This window comes from Miniopterus natalensis, chromosome 15 (genome assembly GCF_054644295.1).
Source record: "Miniopterus natalensis isolate mMinNat1 chromosome 15, mMinNat1.hap1, whole genome shotgun sequence".
In the NCBI taxonomy this organism is placed as follows: Eukaryota; Metazoa; Chordata; class Mammalia; order Chiroptera; family Miniopteridae; genus Miniopterus; species Miniopterus natalensis.
Genome location: NC_142095.1, coordinates 40,691,719 through 40,712,304, shown reverse-complemented (window position 1 = coordinate 40,712,304; position 20,586 = coordinate 40,691,719). Strand labels below are relative to the sequence as shown.

General features: G+C 47.5%; 1 protein-coding gene across 1 annotated transcript; it reads left to right on the top strand.

Annotated features, from left to right (window-relative positions):
- The first annotated feature begins 324 nt into the window (after window positions 1-324).
- Window positions 325-17,806, top strand: DNASE1L3 (deoxyribonuclease 1L3). Its single transcript, XM_016205497.2, has 8 exons — window positions 325-633; window positions 4,780-4,868; window positions 8,028-8,114; window positions 8,713-8,825; window positions 11,313-11,425; window positions 14,409-14,566; window positions 17,159-17,255; window positions 17,594-17,806. The coding sequence occupies exons 1-8, from the start codon at window positions 496-498 to the stop codon at window positions 17,708-17,710; spliced, it is 912 nt and encodes a 303-aa protein (XP_016060983.1). The 5' UTR covers window positions 325-495; the 3' UTR covers window positions 17,711-17,806.
- The last annotated feature ends 2,780 nt before the right edge of the window (window positions 17,807-20,586 follow it).

Genomic DNA, 20,586 nt, shown 5'->3' with positions numbered 1-20,586 from the left:
ATGAGGGCAGAAAACACGGCAGAATTTCCCACTGCCCCTGCCTCACTGTCCCCCCAAAGAAGGCTCCATCACCCCAGGTGCCCTCTGGGGTGGACCACTTCCAAGTTGATCAGATTTTAAGAAAAGGCATATGGCGTTTTGTGACCACAGGAGAGATGGCCAGATGTCACAGCTGGCTCCCAGATGTCACAGCTGGCTCCCAGTGCCTTTGCAGGGGATGGTGCCTAAATTAGGCAGGCCAATTTTCTCACCAGAGTGACAAAAACAGGGGATCCTAAGAAACTAGCCCATTTCCTTAATTTCCTTGGGAATGAAACCCATGATCTTCAGTTCCTCACAGAAGTGAAAGTAGCAACTAGGAATCCAGTAATTCCTGTTATCTGCAAGCTTTATAAGGCAGCTGAGTGAGGAGGTGGCTTAAAGAGGTGGCTGGGAGCCTGCACGCCGAACACTGCTGTCCTCGAGCTGAGCCCTGAATCCAGGAGCAGTGCCAGGATGTCTCTGCCGCTGGCCGCCCTGCTGCTGCTCCTCTCCATCGATGGCGCCCTGGCCCTCAGGGTCTGCTCTTTTAACGTGCAGTCCTTTGGGGAAACCAAGAGGGAAAACCAGAAGGCCATGGATGTCATCGTGAAGGTGAGCCCCTTTCCTGTCCGAGGGTCGACGGACACCCCTCACATCCTCTCTACTGCTCCCAGACTTAGAGAGACTCGGGAGGAATTGAACTAAAGTTAGTTCCTTGGGTGAAGGTAGCAGCTGGCTTGGAATTTTGTAACAATAGCAACAGCAACAATTATAATAGTCACTTCACCTCTCTTGTCATCATCTTAAAATGGGGGTAATAACGGTACCTCCCTGTAGGACTGTTTCTTAGCTGTTTTTTTTCTTTTTTTCTTTTTAATTTTATTTATTGACAGAGAGAGATGGGGGAGAGAGAGAGAAACATCAACTTGCTGTTCCACTTATTTATGCATTCGTTGGTTGATTCTTGTGTGTGCCCTGACCAGGGATCGAACCTGAAATCTTGGCGTAGCGGGACGGTGCTCTAACCAATGAGCTACCCAGTCAGGGCCATGTAGGACTGCTCTGAGGGACACATGAGCTGATAGGTGTAAAGCTCCGAAAGCAGTACCATTGCTGCTGGCTCGTAGCAAGCTCAGGTAAGGGTTGGCTACTATTATAATTCTTATTACCATTTATTGAATGCCATGTCAGGCATTATAAAAACAAGATTTCACTTAATAACCCTTAGGAAGGAGGAGATGACGAACATGAAAGGTGAAGTAACATCGCACAGCTTGTGGGTGGGTGGGAGGCCAGCCCAGCCTGGTCTTTTAACCATCAATGCAGCACAGATTTTCACTTGCTTTCCTCCTCCCTCCCTTTTCTCTCCCCCTCCCCTTCTTTCTCTCTTCCTCCTGCCTTCCCCCCATCCCATCTCCCTTGTCCCAGCTCCCAATTCTAATCTTTTTCTCCACTTAGATAAGACTTTTCTTTTTTTAATATGTCTTTATTGATTTCAGAGAGAGGAAGGGAGAGGGAGAGAGAGGGAGAGAGACATCAATGATGAGAGCGATAAGACTTTTTCTGGCTAATATAACCAATGCCTGGGAACTCTGCCCACAATTTTCTGGCGTCTGTTGACTCTCTAGCCTACAGGTTAATTTATTTTTCATGCTAGTTGCTGAAAACTTTCCCAGGACTCTGACTGGGTGTTATTACCTTAGAAATCTCGAAAGGCACCATGGTATAGTGGGAATGCCAGGAGCCTGGCTTCAGATCCCACTGGGCAGCAGGGTGAGTGAGCTTGAGAAGTAAGTCCCTTCTGCTCCCTGAGCCTCCAGGGTCTTTCAGTAACACGGGCCTTACACAACCTGTAGCACAAGGTGAGTAAGGCGACAAGACAGGTGATCTTCACAAACCGGAGCTGCTACTGCTGCTATTAGGCAAAGAGGGTTAGAGTCAGGACTGGGACGCTCTATTCTAACACAGATGGTCCTTTCAGGCCTGGTTGTCCCTGCCCTTTGGATGGTACCCAAGGCCTTCTAATATCGTTCAGCCAGGACAGCCATGCCAAGCCTTTGGGAACCGTGACTCCCTGGCTCAACTGGAAACTCTGACATGCGAGGAAACTATTTTCCCCATTTCCTCATGGAGGAGGGCCCCTGGAACCTGGGAACCTACTGAATTCCTGTCACCCTCCTCACTTTTTCCACCCAGGAAATGTCATCGCAGTCTCAAGAGAATGACATTTTGTTCTTTGGTGATTCCACTGAGGGGGACCTATAGTCAGCACCTCCCTTAAGCCACTGTGTCCTAGAGGGCTGACTGATGGACAGCCCATCACACCAGACACCAGGCATGTCTGAAGTCTTTGTCAAGGCCCCTGACCTTCCCCACCATTGCAAAACCATCCTGTAAACAGAAGCCTTTGGAAAACAGAGCCACCCAGAGCACTTACAGTGAGACTCAAATCCCAGCACTTAGGATAATATTTACAGGGCCCCTTGTCTGAGCACCTACTATAGGCCAGGAATGTCATATTTTTATTTAATACTGTGATGTGGGTGGCATTGCCCTCACTGTATTACTGAGACTCAGAATGGTGAAGTTACTTATTCAGGCTTCCATCGCTAATAAGAGAAAGGACCAGGTTCGAATCCAACCATATAACTCAACCATGGAAGTGGAAATGCCTTTTCCACTCTTCCTCCCTGGATTTATCACTTCAGAGATGAGCCCAGGGTCAAGCTGTTGTCATTACGACCTTCATTGGAGACCCTGGGGAGTGATGGAGGCCTGCCTTCTCCGTCTTGGGTTTGCTGGTCGGCATCATGGGCAGTTTTCCAGATGCCAAATCCTGCCTAGGAAAGGGAGGCTCCCTCTGTCTGTGTTCTTAGTTTGTTCCTTTAAAGAGTAGAACTTGTTCTTTCAACAGACACTGATTGAAGGTAGGCCATGTGCCAGATGCTCCAAAGTGCTGGGAGTGAACCAGTGGGTGTGGGAGGAGCTCCTCGGAGCTTCCAGCACACGATCATTTGATTTAGGAGTGCTGACTGTCCTGGGCCCTGAATATCCTGCATCCGAGTTCAACCCCTTTGTTTAGCAGACCCCTTTTACAGATGAGGCAACTGGTGTTCAGAGAAGTCAGTTGCCCAAGGTCATGGAGCAGAACTGAGGCCTGACTGACCCTACCTGGGCTCTTCCCCACCATGCTGGCTGCTCCCTGGTTAGAGGCCTGAAAGAGGCTTTCGTAGGCCACTCTCTGCCCCAGATTTTTCTGGAGTTCTCCAGACTGCCCATCCTCCTCTCCCCAGGCCACTCAACCCCTGCTGGGATTCCCTCACCAGGAGCCCTGCACTGTCCCCAATCCCCTCCCCTCTGTGAACAGAGTCAGGAAAATGTCACTGAGTTTCAGGTCTGGGAAGGCCTTCGGGGACCCTCCTCCTTGGACCCTCCTGAGGAAATGAAGCCAGGGGAAATTTATTTTTCTTTGTCTGAAATAGATTTTTCTGGCCTGAAATTGGGGCGGGCAGAAAAAATGTGTCGTGAATGAATTTGAAAACTGACTAATGTGGGGGAAACACAATGTAATACTAGGTTTTAAAAAAAAGAAAAACTGTATGATAAATATTGCCCTTGCTTGCTGAGCATCTGTTCTGTGCTTGTGGACTTGACTGAGAATTTTATACCCATTATGTTATTTAATCACTATGAGGGGACAATAGTCCCAGTTCACAGGTAAAGGATCTGGCAGTTCAGGGAGCTTAAGTGGCTTGCTCAAGGTCATACAGCTGGTGAGTACTAGAGTCAAGACATGAATCCAAGGCCATTTGACTCAGAGTCCATACTTTGAACCAATGGGCTAGTCATTTTGATGCCAATTTTGTAAATAGATACAGTGTAGAAATCTTATGGAAAAGGAGCTTCTCCTGCATTCTTTGTCCACTGAGCTCCTTCTCACCTTTCAGCCTTCAAATGCCCTCTCCTCCTTGGAGCTTTCCTTGATATCTGGGCCAAAGGAATGAACTATTCCTCAATATTCCATTCCTATAGCTATGACTTGTTCAGCACAAATTTCATGTCCCTCTCATTGTGGCTAGTTATTTCCATTTGTCCCTCTCACTAGACTATCAATCTTTCAAGGCAGGGGCTGTGTTTTAACAGTTTAACATGGTGGCCTTTACAGTCACACAGACCTGAGTTCAAATCCTGACTCCACTACCTCTCCTGGCTGTGTGCCTTTCAGCTAGTCAGTCACTCAGTCACTCTGAGCCTGGTTTCCTCCCATGCTTCACGGACTAATAGTCATCTCATAGGGTTGGTGAGACTCAATGTAGGCTCACAATAAATATCCGCTCTTATCATTATTATTATAATAAATATACCTCAGTGTCCAGCCTGGTACTTTTCATGTACTAAGGGCTTAATAAATATTTATTATTATTATTGTAATTATTCAAGCAAAGCCAAGAGGTAGGAAGTTGGGTATGGATGATGGGCCTTGGATTTGGATTGCCAAGGTTCACATTCTGCCTCAGCCACTTGCTGGGTGACTCGGGACACTTTCCTCACTTTCTTGGAGCCTCAGGCTCCTTGTCTTTAAAATGGACATGGAAATAGCACCTGCCTCAGGAAGTCCTTCATTTATTTTAGATAAGAATTTAATTAATTTAACGAAGCACCTAATTTGATACTTAAAACATAGTAAGTGCCCCCAAAGTGTTTTTCATTATTTGTAGTAAGTGCCCTCAAACCTCTGGGAATCCTCTCTCTCTGCAGGTCATCAAACGCTGCGACATCATACTCTTGATGGAAATCAAGGACAGCTCCAACCAAATCTGTCCCACGCTGATGGAGAGGCTGAATGGGTAAAGATGGGGCCCTAGACCCTCGGTGGGTTCAAGGTCAAGTGCAAGGACACCTGAAAAGCCCCAGGGAACTAAACTTAGTGTGAGAGCAAGCACTCACTGACCACCAGTTCACGTGGCCAGGGCTGCCTGACTTTCCAACTCCTTTAGCCACCGACCTAAGAATTTTCAACGGGCTAGTTTTAATATGACAAAACAAAATAAGGGAAGCGAAGGAAGAGCCAGGACAGAGAGAGAAATGAAAGAAACAGACAAGAGTCTGAGCTGAGAAGTACTCTTATCAGGAAAGATTGAGTGTCAGTAGGAAATTATGAAATGCCCACAGGCTAGAATATTATGTAGCTATTATAAATCAAGTTTGCCACAAGACAGGTTAGACCTAAACAGTTCAGCATGGGAAGGTGGCTGCAACTGAAAAAAACAAGTTCAGAATTGTAGGTAGAGTAACCCAGTTTACTAATCATATCACATTATACAGGAATACGAGTATGTTTGAGTTTGCATGGGCATAGAAGAAAGACTGGAAGGATATGCTCCAAACTGTCAATAGCAGTTACTTTGGGGGGCTGCAGGCTGTGATTGGAGGGTCATTGTGTAGGGGGTCAGTGAAAGAATGGGGAACACTTGCTTTTTATTTTATATATTTCTGTATGATTTGAATATTTTACAAAAAACTAGAATTGATTTTATAAGTTAAAAATTATAAAAAATAATGTCCTCAAATAGTTTTAAGTGACATTGGGTTATATTTATAATTTATATTCTTTTTTAAAGAATAATCAGCAGACCCACCCACCTGAAAATCACCCGAGAGTGAGTTAAAAGTGCGTCTTCCATAGCCTCAGGACTATTGATGAGAATTTCTGTGAGAGGGGAATCTTTATTGTAATAAGCGTCCCAGGTGATTCTGATGCATCCTGGTTTTTTAAAACGTCTAATATAATGTTTCTCTTGTAAGTACATGATAAGATTAAACAATAAACTCAAGTATACAAAAGGCGCCAAGTAGTTAAATTATGTAAAAAAAAGAAAAGAAAAGAAAACAAAAAACATCTAAAAGATTCAAAAGCAGTGGACCAAAATGTTGATAGTGGCTGCCTTAGAGTACAAATTTATAAGGAATTTAAATGTGATTTCTTTCTATATATTTTCTCTATTTTCCAAATTTTTCTACAATGAGAATGTTATACTGCCCTTCCTGTTTCCTTGTGAACTACTTTAAACACTTCAAAACACCGAGAAAATGAAAACAAACAGCCATGTAGCCGCCACCCAGATTGAGCAACAGTATATCTGGCCATTGTTACCCTTCTGTAGTCAGGAGAGCTCACAGTGTGTGTTGGAACTGAACGGTCAGTCCAGGAGGAACAGCGCTGGCCGCTCTCCTGGGCTGGCCCCACCCCTCCCTGGGCCTCAGTTTCTCATCTCAAAATACAAGGCTGGAGCTGAGCTTTTGAATCCCCCTCAGGTCTGCTGGTTTTGGATCTGATCTTTGACAGTGGAAGAGGGCAGGTGGCACAGGGTTGAGGCTCCTGTGCTCAGCTCAGACACTTGGGTTTGGATCCTGCTCCTGCCATGACCTCAAGCAAGTTACCAACCTCCTTTCCCTGTCTCTTAAGTGGGGCTAACAATAGAATCCACCTTCCTGGGATGTGGTGGTAATTAAATCATGCATGTAATTAAATCATGTGTGTGCCTGGCACGAAGGAGCGTGTGTCTGTTACTAGTAAAAGGAAGAGAGTTATAGTAGCAGATGATGGTCCAAGGGGCCACAGGGAACAGCTGCCATCAGTACCCTGACTACGGGCTAGGCATCCTGCTAATTCATTTATAACCTTGTGGGGTAGAACTGTGACTATTTCCCCTATAGCTGAGGGAGCTGAGGCGCAGAGAAGAGGGACTGGCCCAAGGTCACCCAACCATTAAACAGCTGAACCTACTTTTGAACCTGGGACATGTCTGACTCCAAAACCAGTGCACCATCCTGAGCTCCCTCAGTTGTCCTTGGAGTGGCTCTGGTCAATTTTCAGAAGTAGAGGGGACTGAGAGGACAGGGGTCTTCAGGCATCTCCCTCAGTCAGTCTGGAGCAAGTCCTTCTGCCTCCAGTGGTCTCATTTCCCCCAACCTTCCTAGACTGTCCTATGGACCCCAGGCAGAGCCAGACCTGTTTGTCCCCTTTCCCACGTAAACGAGGGGGGACCTTACTCAGTTCACAGCTGAGTCATTTCTAACAGTTTGCCGACCCAGGATTTAGCAGTCCAGAATCAGATGAGGGCCAGCCCTCCCAGACTTGAAGGCTGGAGGAATCCATTGTCCACACTCCTGGGGCCCCAATGGCCAATCTGCCTTAGAATATCCAGCTAAAGCCCCAGGAATTTCTGTAGGATCTAAGTTGGCCCCTAAACATCCCTTCTGCTTTTTGCCTTGGCTTAGACCTGCCCTAGATTTCTCTGTGGCCAGATGGAGTGAAACCAGGTCAGGCTCTGCCCAGGGTGGAGTTATCAGCAGGTTTGGCAAACGCACTGAGAGTCAGGGTTCTCTGGGATAGGTGAGGGTGAGGGTCCATGGGACTTCATGGCTGTATCCCTAGTGCCCAGAACATAAACAATAGCTGATTGGAAATTACAGTTCTGGTCTTGTGAGAAAATGCCTGGGGGCTTTCAGAGCAAAAGAGAATTACCAACAAAAATGTGACTAAGGATCCTGCATATGACACATGCTCAGTGGTGCATGGGTAGGGTGGCCTGGTAAGGTTGCTCCACCAGGAAGCCTGAGCTGCAGCCCCAGCCATAGGCAGAGTGGGGTTGGGGCTGATTCTGGCCTGAAGCTTCTATGGTCTCAATGGTCTCCCACAGGTACAGGCTAAAACATGTGGATTTGGGGGTGAGTAGGATCTGGATTCTGATCCCAGCTTTGAACCTGCAAACTATAAAAATGGGATGACTTTAATATCCCCCTATAAGGACAAGAAATAATGGCTATAAAGATCCTGGCAGATGTCACATTTCTAGTCAATGGTGGCTCTTCTTATTAGATTTGAAGGTTATGAAAATCGTAGCCCTTCTATGTGATATGGAGGCAGACTGGAGGGAGGAGAACCTTGCAGGCGGGGAATGTTTTTCTTTTAAGATGCAATGAAAAATCTTTATGTTTTCTAGAAATTCAAGAGACACAACATACAACTGTGTGATTAGCTCTCGGCTCGGAAGAAAGACATATAAAGAACAGTATGCCTTTCTCTATAAGTAAGTGGAATCTATGCTCCCTGGAGCATGGTTCATATATAAATGGTGGCTATGAATGAACCAAAATGCATATCTTTTCTTCAAAACCATATTTTGATTTCTAACCAGTTCTTAATATTGATCAAAGTAATTCCAGTTGAAATGGGGACTGGTGCAAAGTATTAACACTTCAAACTAGAAAACACGAACAGCTTTCTAACACCTCACTTGTTGGTTGACTCAGTGGGTCCTGGTCAAGGGGTTCAGGGTTTCTTCGTTCTTCATAGTCAAGTCCTGGCCCAGGGATGGAAACATGAGTTGCCTGGCATAGCTGGCTCCAGAACTTCACATTCTGACCCTCTTCCTACTACTAATTTGTTTTAAGTCTGAGCATTAACTGGGGTGCCCCAGATAACTAGTACTGCTCAGACCTTTGCCTCCCAAAGGGCCTTGGCTACTCAGAAGAGCTGACTGAGCCTTGTTCTCAGGCAAAAGATCCCTTCCAGCTCTCGAGGCCACTCGGGAGGATAGGGAAGCCGTGGGAACCTGCATTACTGCTTCTTGAAGGATGTGAGAAGACAGCTGACTCAGCTGGTTGGGCTTCTTTCTTCTTTTCTAGGGAAAAGCTAGTGTCTGTGAAGAAAAGATACCTCTACCATGACGATCAGGCTGGAGACGGAGATGTATTTTCCAGGGAGCCCTTTGTGGTCTGGTTCCAGTCACCCTACACCAGTGAGACCCACACCCCCCCTCTTGTCCACAGTGTCCCTAGTGATCCCAAGAATGGGCAACAGCCCTGAGTATGAGCTGCAGGCCCGGGTTTATGCAGCATCTCTGGGGGGCTTTAGGCTTGATGGAGAAGGCCGTTAAGAATGTCTAATACCTGAATGTAGAGAATGCTGTGTAGTTTGGTGGCAATAGGTTGGCTTCTCAGAATGCCATGACTCAGGATCTTCCCAGCTTGGAGCCCACCTTCTGAAACCAATGATAACTCCACTGTGTTGGAGCATTTAGGCTGATAAGAATTATTTACCATAATTCCTCAGTCCTAATCAAATACAACTATCCTTCATTTTAAGAAATCCCAGTGATGGTCAGCAAAGATGAACCCCCCAACCTAGGGTCTCCCTCTCCCTCCAGTAACTACATAGAAGTCTCCTCCACAGACTGGGGTAGAGAGGAAATCCAAATGATTGCACCCTGGACTCTAACAACAATAGTACTTGTATTAGCCACTAACAATTATTGATCATTGATTAGTGCCAGGCTCCTATACTCCTTGCAACGACCCTATGACATAGGAACTAAGATTGTCTCCATTTTACATTTGAGGAAACTGAGGTTCAAAAAGGTGGAGTCACTGCTTCAAGTCCACCCAGCAGCTATTGAAGTGGATGAGCCAGGGTTGTAACCCAAGCCACCATCTCAGGCGATCATGCTCTTAACCACTATGTGACACTCAATGGAAAGTCAAGAATTAGTTTGGTTTGCCATTTGGAGCTGTATAGAAGCAATTTTTTTTTAGTAATACTATGTGTCAGGCTCTGTCCCAGGCACCAGACAAGACAGACAAGGTCCCTGCTCTCATGAAGTTATGTTTTAGTAGGGGAGACAGATATTGACCAAACAAATATATGCAGAGCTATAAGTGTGCACATCTATAACTACAAATATCAACACCCTGAACTAGTTCTGCCCTGGGTCAATGACCTCAGAGGCAGAGTGCTGACAAACATAGGAGACTGGGAGAAAGTTCCTGGTAGGGAAAGAGAAGGGAGTGGGGCGATCAAGGGCAAGAAGTGCCCTTTGTGACGTACACGATTCACACTCGGTTGACCAAGGCAGTGTTCAGAGCACCCCACACCCCTTTACTGACTATTTTTTCTCCTAGTGAGTCCTCAGCCTTTGTGAGTTGCTAACCAACCTGTCTGTATTGAGCTTCCACACTTCCACTTTTCTCTACCCCTTTCCCTCTCCCTTGGGATGGCACCTCAGCCGCGTCCTATTTAGTTTTCTCTCTTGTTCGAGGAAAGCTCCTTATGTCCTCTCTATCTGGAATTAAAGACAAAGGAGTAAGCTATTCATATATCTTTTCATTCAGTCAATCAGTCAACAAACATTTTGAGCATCTCCAATGTGCCAGGCACTGTGCTAGATACTGGGGCCAAGGAGGTGAATGGGACAGATGAGCCTGCCCTCACAGCACTGGGCAGTTCCAGTGGGACCAGCAAAGTAAAGCCAATAATTTCAGAGCATGAAGGACCTAAGCAAGATGCATCGACCAGCAGGGTGAGGGGCCCACCTTAGATGGGGGTGGGGGAACCAGGGAAGGCCCCTGGGAGGTGATATTAGGCTGTGACCTGGAGAAATCAAGTCAGAGAGGACTGGGGGAAGGGCATTCCAGAGGGAGGGCCCAGCGAACACACAAGTGCAGAGGTGGGAAAGGGGTTGGGGTGCAGGGGGACAAGAGGAAGGTGCAATGGAGGCGTGAGGAGGAGAGCGGGGGCTGAGGCTGCTGGATCTGTGTCTTGGAGACAGGCTGCCAGGTCTGAGTCTTGGCTTCCCACTGTGTGACCACCCACCAGCACCCAGCTTGGAGTAGGAGTGGGGGACCCAGGCACAGAACGAGGGGAAGCCCAGGCCGAGGTATTCAGAACACAGCCCCTGCTGCTAGCAAGCCGGCAAGGTGGGTTCGAGGCTCGCCCACACCGCCCCTCAGCTCTCTCAGTCCCTCCTGGTGGCCGCTGGTTTTTCAGCGCTCCACGAAAATCTGCTTTGTTTTTTAAATAACATTTTGGGGCTTTTTTCCCCTGATTACAAAGGGAATATAAACTGACATGCTTCAATTTTTTTTCATTAGGAAAAAAAATCCTTAGTATAAAAGCCAAACAAGCTTATTATTTTTAAAAAAGAAAAAAATACAGTTTTTCAAACTATGAGAAAATAGAAACACCCACAAGGCCAGCAAGGAACACTGTCTACCAGCTTTTCCTTAGCAGGGAAGGGCGAGTGGGAGAGGAGAGGCTTTCATGTACCGCAAATAGCTGCTCATGATCCTAAGACCGTTCACATCGCAGCCACCAGCTGGGCCCTGGGGAAACGGGGCCACCCAGCTGACACGGCCCATGCCTTCTGGGAGGACAGCCCATGTCCCTTGAGCCTTGTTCCTGGGGCCTTGCCAGGGGAAGTGCGTGACCTCTCCCTCTTTCCTGCTCCCAGCTGTCAAGGACTTCGTGATCGTCCCCCTGCACACCACCCCCGAGGCATCCGTTAAAGAGATTGATGAGCTGGTCGATGTCTACGAGGATGTGAAACGCCGTTGGAAGGCAGAGGTGACGGCCCCCCCCCCCCCCCCCCCCCCCCCCCCCCCGTGTCTGTTGAATTCCCGTCTAGCAGGGACAGAGTCTGGTCCTGGAGAGGGATGAGTGACTCCGGGAGAGTGAGGAGGACAGAGCATGTGCAGACCCCACCGCTTTCCAGCTTCACTTTAGGCCTTTCCTCAGCCCTAAGCACCCTCCTTGCTCGGTCTGCCTGAGCACCGTCCGTGTGGGTCCTGGGAGTCACACCCAGCTCCGCTGACAATGCTGCCAACGCCAGCTGGCGCCGGGCACTGTGCTGAGGCTGGACGTGGGCGAGTTTATTACATTCTCTCAATAACCCCACGAGACAGCTACTTATATCACTGCGAACAGTGACACACAGAGGTCAGGGCTCTTTCAGATGCAAGTAACAGAATCTCAAACTGGCTCGTGAAAAGGAGAAGCAGTCTATTGGTTCTTGTAACTAGACCGTCCAGGAGCGGTTTGGGCAAAGCTGATCCAGGGCTCGGACAGAGTAGCCAGGCCTTGGCTTCTTTCCGCCTCCTGGCGCTCCTTCCCTCTGGGTGGGCTCCATTCTCAGGCTGGCTCTACCCTTGGGGGGGCGAGATAGCCACCAGCAGCTTCTAGACCAAATGACAAATTTTCTTTCCCACAATGCAGCAAATAGCTTGGGACTGAGTCTTATTGGCTCTGATTGGGTCTTAGTTCAGGGATTTGTCCACCCCTGAACTAATCACTGTGATCAGGGGGTTGAGATGCTCTGACTGGCTGAGTCTGTGTCAGCTCCACCCCAGCCTCATGGACTGCGGGAAGGAGGGTGGTGGGTTCCCAAACCAGGGGTGCTGTTCTCACAGAAGGGGAGTACATCTACCATGCTAAGCCTCAATCGTTCCCTCATCTGGAAAACAGGGATGCACCGCCTGTGGCTCTGAGGGTCTGTGAAGGTGCTTGGCAAGTATGGAAGTGCTCTAGACAGCTCTTCTGCAAACCTTTCCTCCTTTCGGGATGTGACTCCACTGGTCCCCCGTCCCCCTCAGTTCCACTGCAGAAAGTGCAAAGTGAGTTGAGTAAAGTGTGGACTGAGAGCTGGGGCATGGAGAACACAGCGGGTGTGTTTCATTGCTTATCTGTAAAGAGCAGGTCAAGAAAAAGGCTCATTCATTCATTAAACAAGAATTTATTGAGCGGCACAAAAATGAACTAGAAGGGAAGCTCATGCTGAAAAGCCTTCAGTGAGGCAGATTGGGGTTCAAGTCTTGATTTCACCACTTGAACCTCGCAGCTGAGTGGTGTAGAGCAGGCCCTCTATCCTGATCCCACAGGGGCTAATGGTCCTTCTACCTCCTAGTGTTTGTGAGATTGAAATGAAACTTTATAAAATACTTAAAGCTGGATTTGGCACACAGTGAGTGTTCAGTAAACCGTGCCAGAAGCTGGTAGTCACTGGGGTTAAGGATGACATCCTGTCCTCAACTTCACACCCATCAGTCTTGGAGAAAACCATGGTCACTGAGGTCAAAATAAAATGTTTTTGAAGAAAACTCTGAAGTCAGCAACAGCCCCAAACAATAGCACAAACAAGGAAATCTGACACTTCCTGTGGATTGAGGAATATTAAAATTCTATTCCAAGAGCCCTGCAGGGAAAAACACTTCCAAGATAGGATGGTTCTGTTGGTGACCTAAGTTCCCACTTCCCCAACAGACAGAATTTCCACAGGAATAAATGTTCAACTTCAGGACAATAGGAGAGAGAGGGCTGTGCCCAAGCTGTCACCCCACCCAAGTTCATTTTTCCTGTTTGGAAACAAAAGGTGTTGGTTCATTCATACGTTTGACCTAGAGACAAAAGATGTGAGGGAATAAATTAGCTGGCTTCTTTTATCCCCACCTAATTCTGCATGCTGAATTATAGAGATGTGGTGACTAAGAACCGGAGGGAGAAGCTACAGCAAACACCCCCCTTCCTGTTAAGAAAACCTTCCCTTGTACACACCCACCTGTCAAACACTCATCAAAACTGACTCACTTTTATTTTTTTTATTTTTTTCATTTTGTAATGACAGCTCATTATTTATGATCTCACATACCTCCATGTGGATCAGGAATCCAGGAGCCACCTGACTAAGTGGTTCTGGCTTATGCTTTCTCATGAGGCTGTGCGGTCTGTCAGCGGCCAGCTGGGGTTTCAGCCTCTGAAGGCTGGAATGGGGCTGGACCCCTCACTTCCAAGCTGGCTCATTTGCATGGTTAGCAAACTGGTGCTGCCTAGAGGCCTCAGCCCTCCCCTGTGGGTCCCTCCATGGAGAGTGGGCTTCCTCACATATTGGCGTCTGGTTTCTAAAGATAGACCTCCGGCAGCTCTTCTGGGTGGGGGGTGCCCTTTCCACACAACTCTCCCTTCTGATTCTGGAAGCAGCTCTCTCCCGCCTCCCTCTGGGCTTACAGTCCCACTATGTGACTCAATTTTAAAAAGCAAAAATAAATTAAGAAAGACCTTATATTAGTTTGCCAGGGCTGCCATAGCAAAGTACCAAAGACTAGGTGGTTTAAGCAACACAAATTTATTTCCTCACAGTTCTGGAGGCTGGATGATCAAGATCAAGGTATCGGCAGGGTTGGCTTCTCCTGAGGCCTCTCCCTTTGGTCTTCTCTCAGTGTCTCTCTGTGTCCTAATCTTCTCTTTCTATTTTATTTATTTATTTTCTAATCTTCTATTTTTATGAGGACACCAGTCACACTGGATTAGGGTCCACCCATAAAATCTCATTTTATCTTAATTACCTCTTTAAAGGTCCTCTCTCCAAATACAGACACATTTTAAGGTACTGGGGTTAGGATTTCAAAATATGAATTTGAGAGGGACACAATTTAGCCCATAACAGAACTCATAATTTACTGGGCATGGGGGAGGGAGTCATTACTAGCAGTTCTGAATGAAAGAGTTTGGCAGCAATGCCCAGCAGGTGACTAATGCTCCAAATCGTGTCTTTCAGAATTTCATTTTCATGGGCGACTTCAATGCAGGTTGCAGCTATGTCCCCAAGAAGGCCTGGAACAACATCCGCCTGAGGACAGACATCAAGTTCATTTGGCTGATTGGGGACCAAGAAGACACCACTGTCAAGATGAGCACCAACTGTGCATATGACAGGTGGGAGGCATCTGCCAGAGGCTACGAGCCCATACAGTGCTTAGTATGCATTAGAAAGGCGCAGCCCCCTCTGGTCAGATGAAGCATTTGGCTTGGAGAGCAGAGTCAGGGTTCGGGCCTCTCCACCTAGTGCTTTGTGCAGTATACAAACTGCATGATTGGGCACCATAGTTCAGCAGTAACAAGCATGGGCTTTGGTGTCAGGCCTGGATTCAAATCCTCACTCTACCACTTAATCTGTGACTAAGAGACGTGTGCCTTTGTCTTCTCACCTATAAAATGAAGATTAGAGTAGTGCCTCACTCATAGACATATGATGAGAATTAAATGAATTAACTTATGTAAACCTTACAACACAATGCCTGCCATATGATAAGTGCTCAGTACATTCGTTGCTGTTAGTTATTCCATCACAAAGTCAGGCCACAGTTCACTCATTCAATCCCCTGTCATTGGGCATTAGGTTATTATATTACCAAGGGTTAGTTATTTAAACATTTCTGATTCTATATATGAATTTGATGCATATATTTATGATTTCCTTAAGGTAAAACTTAAAAAAATGAGACCAGTTCGAGCAAGGGTATATACACTTCTAGAGCTTTTGCTGCACACTTCTGAATGGAAATACATACATTTAAACAATAGCATGCTCTTGTGTGTGTAAAGTCTCTTTGGGGATTTTCAAACAGCTTTCATCTTTGCTCCTTAAGTTGGGAGGGAGGTGGTGAGAGTGCCCAGAGCCTGTGAATGGTCACCCATACGAGGAACCACACACGCAGCGAATCCCCTAGGAGCCTTGGCCCCACGGTGGCTTCCGTTCCCAGGGCTCAGCCTGCCGTGGAGAAAGCATGAGACGGTCATCTGCGGATCAACAATTGTTCTTACTTCTCTAGTTTTGTGGCTTTCATTTCTATCCCATGACTTCCTTTGTTCCTCTTGGAGCTTTCAGGGCTGGTGTGTCCATGGCAAAAGCCATCATTCCAGCCCTCAAAAGTGGAAGCAGCCCCTAGCACTGGGGAAGGCAGAGTCAAGGTGGAAATTTCCAGGAGACTGAGCTCCCTGCAACCTCCTTCCATTTTGAGGGGCTGGCAGCAAAGTACATGCCAGTTGTGTGGTTTTGGGCATGAACCTTAAGTCCTTCTGTGGCCCTACTCTTCGCCCCTGGTAAACAAGAGGGAGGTGATGGAAAATGTCAAAGCAGAAGGACAGTGAATCACAGGGAAAGATGTTCACATTAGATGAGGTGGGGTGGGAGAACAGGTTAAAAAAGGTGTTTACTAGAACCCCAGTGTTATACATATGTATGCCAAAGGGTGGCATGTGATTTTCCCCCCCATTTTATTAACTTATTGGGGTGACACTGGTTAACAAAATTGTAGGCATTTCAGGTGCACAATTCCACAGTACACTATCTGTACACTGTATTGTGTGTTCACCACCCCATGTCAAGTCTATGTTTTCCTTAACGGCATGTATCTTTTGTGGTTTTTTAAAAGGTACATAAATGTTTTTGTTTTTGACTCAATGTCAGCCTTTTTTGTGTTCAAATAATGAGCACCTCCCGTGAGCTGGGCCGGCCCCCGGAGAGCTTAGCAGGATCAGCTGGCCCGCCCACACACATACCTAGCAATCAGAAATGAGGCAACCTTAACTATGTCATTCTTCATTCTGGGTCCAGAAGGATGGCTTTAAGAAACCTCCAACCACATGTGAAGAGTTTACTTGTGGATCACTTGTTAACTAGGTGATGTTGTTAGCTGGCACCAGAAACCAATCAGCTGGTCGGAATCAGGAAAAGCTCGGTGGATGGTCATGAACTGGCAGTCTGACTCATCTTGTCATTCTTTGGTCAGTCTGTTGGGGCCATGTAGACCCCAACTGCATCACCCCAGTTGGTATCCATTACAGTCCATGTTTCCAAAACTCAGTTAACTGCCATGTATCCATTTTTAGTCATCACTGCAAAGCAAGTGTACTATGGTTTTTCTCCATATTTGTCTTTAAATACATTTGTATCGTACTGACATAAATTATATTTAAAGGAAATATTATAAAACTAAGGTAAGAAAACAGCATCATTTGCCATAAATTAAAAATAACTATAAAGAATCCCAGTTCAAACTGAACTGTGCAAACTCTGCCTTAATTCTCTTGCCTATAGAATGCTTGGTGATTGCAGCCTGCTCTCTCTTGGTCAAAATGGGAGCTTAGGGAGTATTAAAGACAAGCCAGCATCTTTCTTCATAATTGAATCAGGAAAAGTGAAAAATAATTACAAAGAAAACATTAATCTTAGAATGCAAGATATTGCTATGTGGTGTGTATCATATAAAATCTTCTTGCTATGTATCATATAAAGTCTTCTCTTCCACCACCAGGGCTACCTGCCCACACAGGGAAGCACTGTCCTGGTGCTCACAGGGCCACAGCAGGAGCTGATCCTATTTCCAGGTCTTAGGCCCTTATCTTGAGGGTCACAATCCAGGTCCAGGCTGCTCAGTCAATTTCAGATGTCAAACATGGACCTTGATTTGATCTCAGAAATCAACAGGATAGGTTAACATGACTGTCTTCTGTCTTCTTCTATAGGATCGTGCTGAGAGGACAAGAGATCGTCAACTCTGTTGTTGCCAAATCAAGCGGCATCTTTAATTTCCAGAAAGCATATAAGTTAACCGAACAGGAGGTATGACTGCCATCTTGTCTCTCTATGCCACTGTCCTGAGGAGATGGATTGGTGTCACCCTTTGAGGCCACCACTAGAGACAGAACATTGGGCCATTGGACCTTGGGTCTCAATGCCTATGATTCTGTGATTTGAGGATGAGTCTCAATGCCTATGATTCTGTGATTTGAGGACCTGCCTAGATTTCTAATTGAGCTGGTCAGGGGATGATGCTTGCCAGTTGTGTTCTGTTGGGCGACTGTGGGCATTTCATCTTCTCTCCTGGAGCCTGAATTTGCTCATCGCTAAAATAAGAATGTCTCTTAATTCTCAAATTTATCTCCCCTTTTTCCTTACAGGCCCTGGATGTCAGTGACCACTTTCCTGTTGAATTCAAACTACAGCCTTCAGAAGTCTACACCAGCAGAAAAAAATATTTCTCTTCAAAGAAGAGAAATAAGGCCCGCCGCTCCTAGATACAGGGGCAGCATTTTATTAACCATTTCTTGCCTCTAAATAAAACAGCTCCAACAAGTAAGAACTGCTCCCTGCACTTAGGAAACAAGACTGATCCTACTGCTCTCATATTTCAACTTGAGTTTAATCTGACTTGAGCCAAACTGGATCTTTTATCCCACATGGGCTCTTACCTGCCCTGAATTGCCCGAGAGGTAACGGGGCCTTTGCGGCGCAAAGGGAGAGTCTTCAGATCCAGAGCCAGAGCCCCTCCTGCTGTCCCCTGTCACACCCACTGCCCTGCAGCGTGGAGAGGCTGCAGGAGGAGGAAGAACATTAGTTTTCAGTCTTCACGAGGGATCCTGTTCCACGGGAAATGACCAGAAATGCCAAGGCCCCAGCTGCACCCCATGATTCGGGCAATTAACTGGGGAATCTGGCCCTCTTGCCTGAGGTTGGGCCACCATCACATCTCACAGGGATGAAGGATGGAGGCCTCTACCGGCTGACCTTCCTGCCTCTGAACTGTCCTCCAGCTCAGCGGGCCGAGTAACCACCAGTGTCATCCTTTGAAGTTTCATTCTCACCACAGGCCCTCATTCCCACCCCCTGCTTATAAATCCCATCACCATTTGGAGGGAGCCCAGAGATTCTGGACACCCGAGAAGGTCTCTATATCTGGCGTATCGTGCCAGACTCTCCTTCATCCCACCTTGTGCTTTATGCCCAGCAAGGCCGCCTCTTCCCTGCGCCCACGTGCCCTGTCCCATCCCACAGCCTGAGCCAGGTGCCCCAGCCCCCATCCCTATTGTAACATTCACCACATTGCATTTGTCACTAAGGCCACTGTTTGGGCTCCTTGGGGGACCTAGTGGATCAAGGGCCCAGTTGGGTGCCAGGGACACAAGGATTTTATTATATTTCTGCAGCCAGAGAGTGGCAGAGGGGTCCAGCAGCATGGCACCACAGTACCTGTGTCCTGTATGGTGACCACTTTCACTTGTTTTGTTTGTCTTTATATTGTTGCTTTGTTCAAGCAGTACATGAACATGACCAACTACATGAGCAGCACCAGAGAAAAAGCAGTGACAAGGGATGCCAGCCCCTGCCCCTCCTTCCTGTCTCAGAAACAACCCCTCTTCAGCTATGGTTTCTGCTAGAGTCTGTACATAAATGGGCACCATGTGTAACCTTGAAAAATACAGATGATAGCATACTCTAGGCCTGGTCCCACTCTTTGCTTATTTCCCTTAATATATTAGGGACGGTGGGCTTTTTATATCAGAAAATTGACCACAAGCTTGATTTTTGAAATTTGCTAACATCCAAGGGAATTAAACCAGAAGGCCCTGCTTAAGCAGGAAAAACCATTTCCCCAAACATCCAGCTCACCTCAGAGGTCTTGCTGATGTAGACAGGGGAGGTGGCAAGGCTTCTGTCACCCCCTCATCTGGGAAGGGCTGCACCAGAAAACCAGTTTCTGAGGCCCCAAACGGTCAAGCTGGCAATGCACAAAGGAACTTATTTTGGAGGAGAGATGGTCCTTGTGCCCCAAAGGCCAGCATTGTGGCTGGCACAAGAGTCCTGTGCTGGTGGGGGAGGCAGAAGAAGTGGACCAGACACTAACTGATCCCGCCCATGGCTCTGACTTGGTCCTGCCGCCCCAAGGCCTCCTCGGTGACAAGCCATCCCTCTGTCCCTGCCCAGAGCAGGTTACTGGAGCCTTGGCATCTGCCAGCTCTCAGTGTGGGCAAACTACTGGGCACAGGGGACAGAGTGGGGCTTCTGCTCACTGTTGCCCCGGGTCACCTGGCCTGGATGGAGCTCCCATGGCCCTTTGGGGGAGTGTGCCCTGGTCGCGTGCACTCTTTCAGTGCTGGCTTGGTTCAGAGGGTTTGAAACTGTGTGCACCAGAATCCCCGGGGATCTGTTACCAAGCTGATCTCCACCCCAGCCCCCAGAGTCTGTCTTGGGAGGTCTGGAACAGAGCCCAGGAGCCTGCCTATTTAACCAGCTTCCAGGGACTGAACCAGAGTTTTCTTTCATTGATTATTTACTGAAGTCTAGATTTGAACTCACTCCCCTAACCCTCCTTAGCAAGAAGAGGTATATATGGTGGAGGACACAGGCTCCTTTGGAGCCATACTAGCTGTGGGATGTCTAGCAGGCCACTTACCTTCCATTTCCTTATGTATAAAATGGGGACCATAAGAGAATAACTTCATAGATGAAGTTTAAATAAGAGAATGCAGGTAGAATGCCCCTTGCCTGCCTCCACAAATGGAGGCTGGATTTTCATGAACAGTACTCGCTCCGTTGAAGGGCAGGCCAGTGTTTGGATGCATGTGGCTCTCATTTAATTATTTAGAATGAATGTTTGCCACCCACTCCCTTATTCGTCATCTCAGCAAGTATTTTGGCAAGTGAGCCTGGAGAAATGGAGACGCCCCTGCTTCCAGCCCTTATTTTCTCTTTCCCATCACATCCCTTTCCTGCCCCCCCATTTCCTTCATCCTGTCCCTGAGGGGTGGGGGTGAAGGGAGCATCTCTGTCAGCAGCCCTGGCTCTGGTTTTTCCGTGGGTTGGAGAGGGAAGCGCAAAGGGCAGTTCCACGCCAGGAGAGGAAAGAGTGACCAACTGGAGGCCACATCCCTCCACCCAGCCAGGCGGGCACGTGGGAGAGCAGAGCCACTGAGAGGGGTCCACGCCTGTGTCGCTGCTGTATGTCCCCATCAGACCTTCCACCCGGATGGTCCTGAAGGCGGAGGTCACAATGAGCCAGCAGCCCATGTCTCTTACCCACAGGTCACATCTTGAAGGAGGAGCGGGTACCCTGTGCCACAGGCCCCAGGCCCCAGGAACTCCAAGCTTTAGGATTCAGAGAAGCTACCAAAAT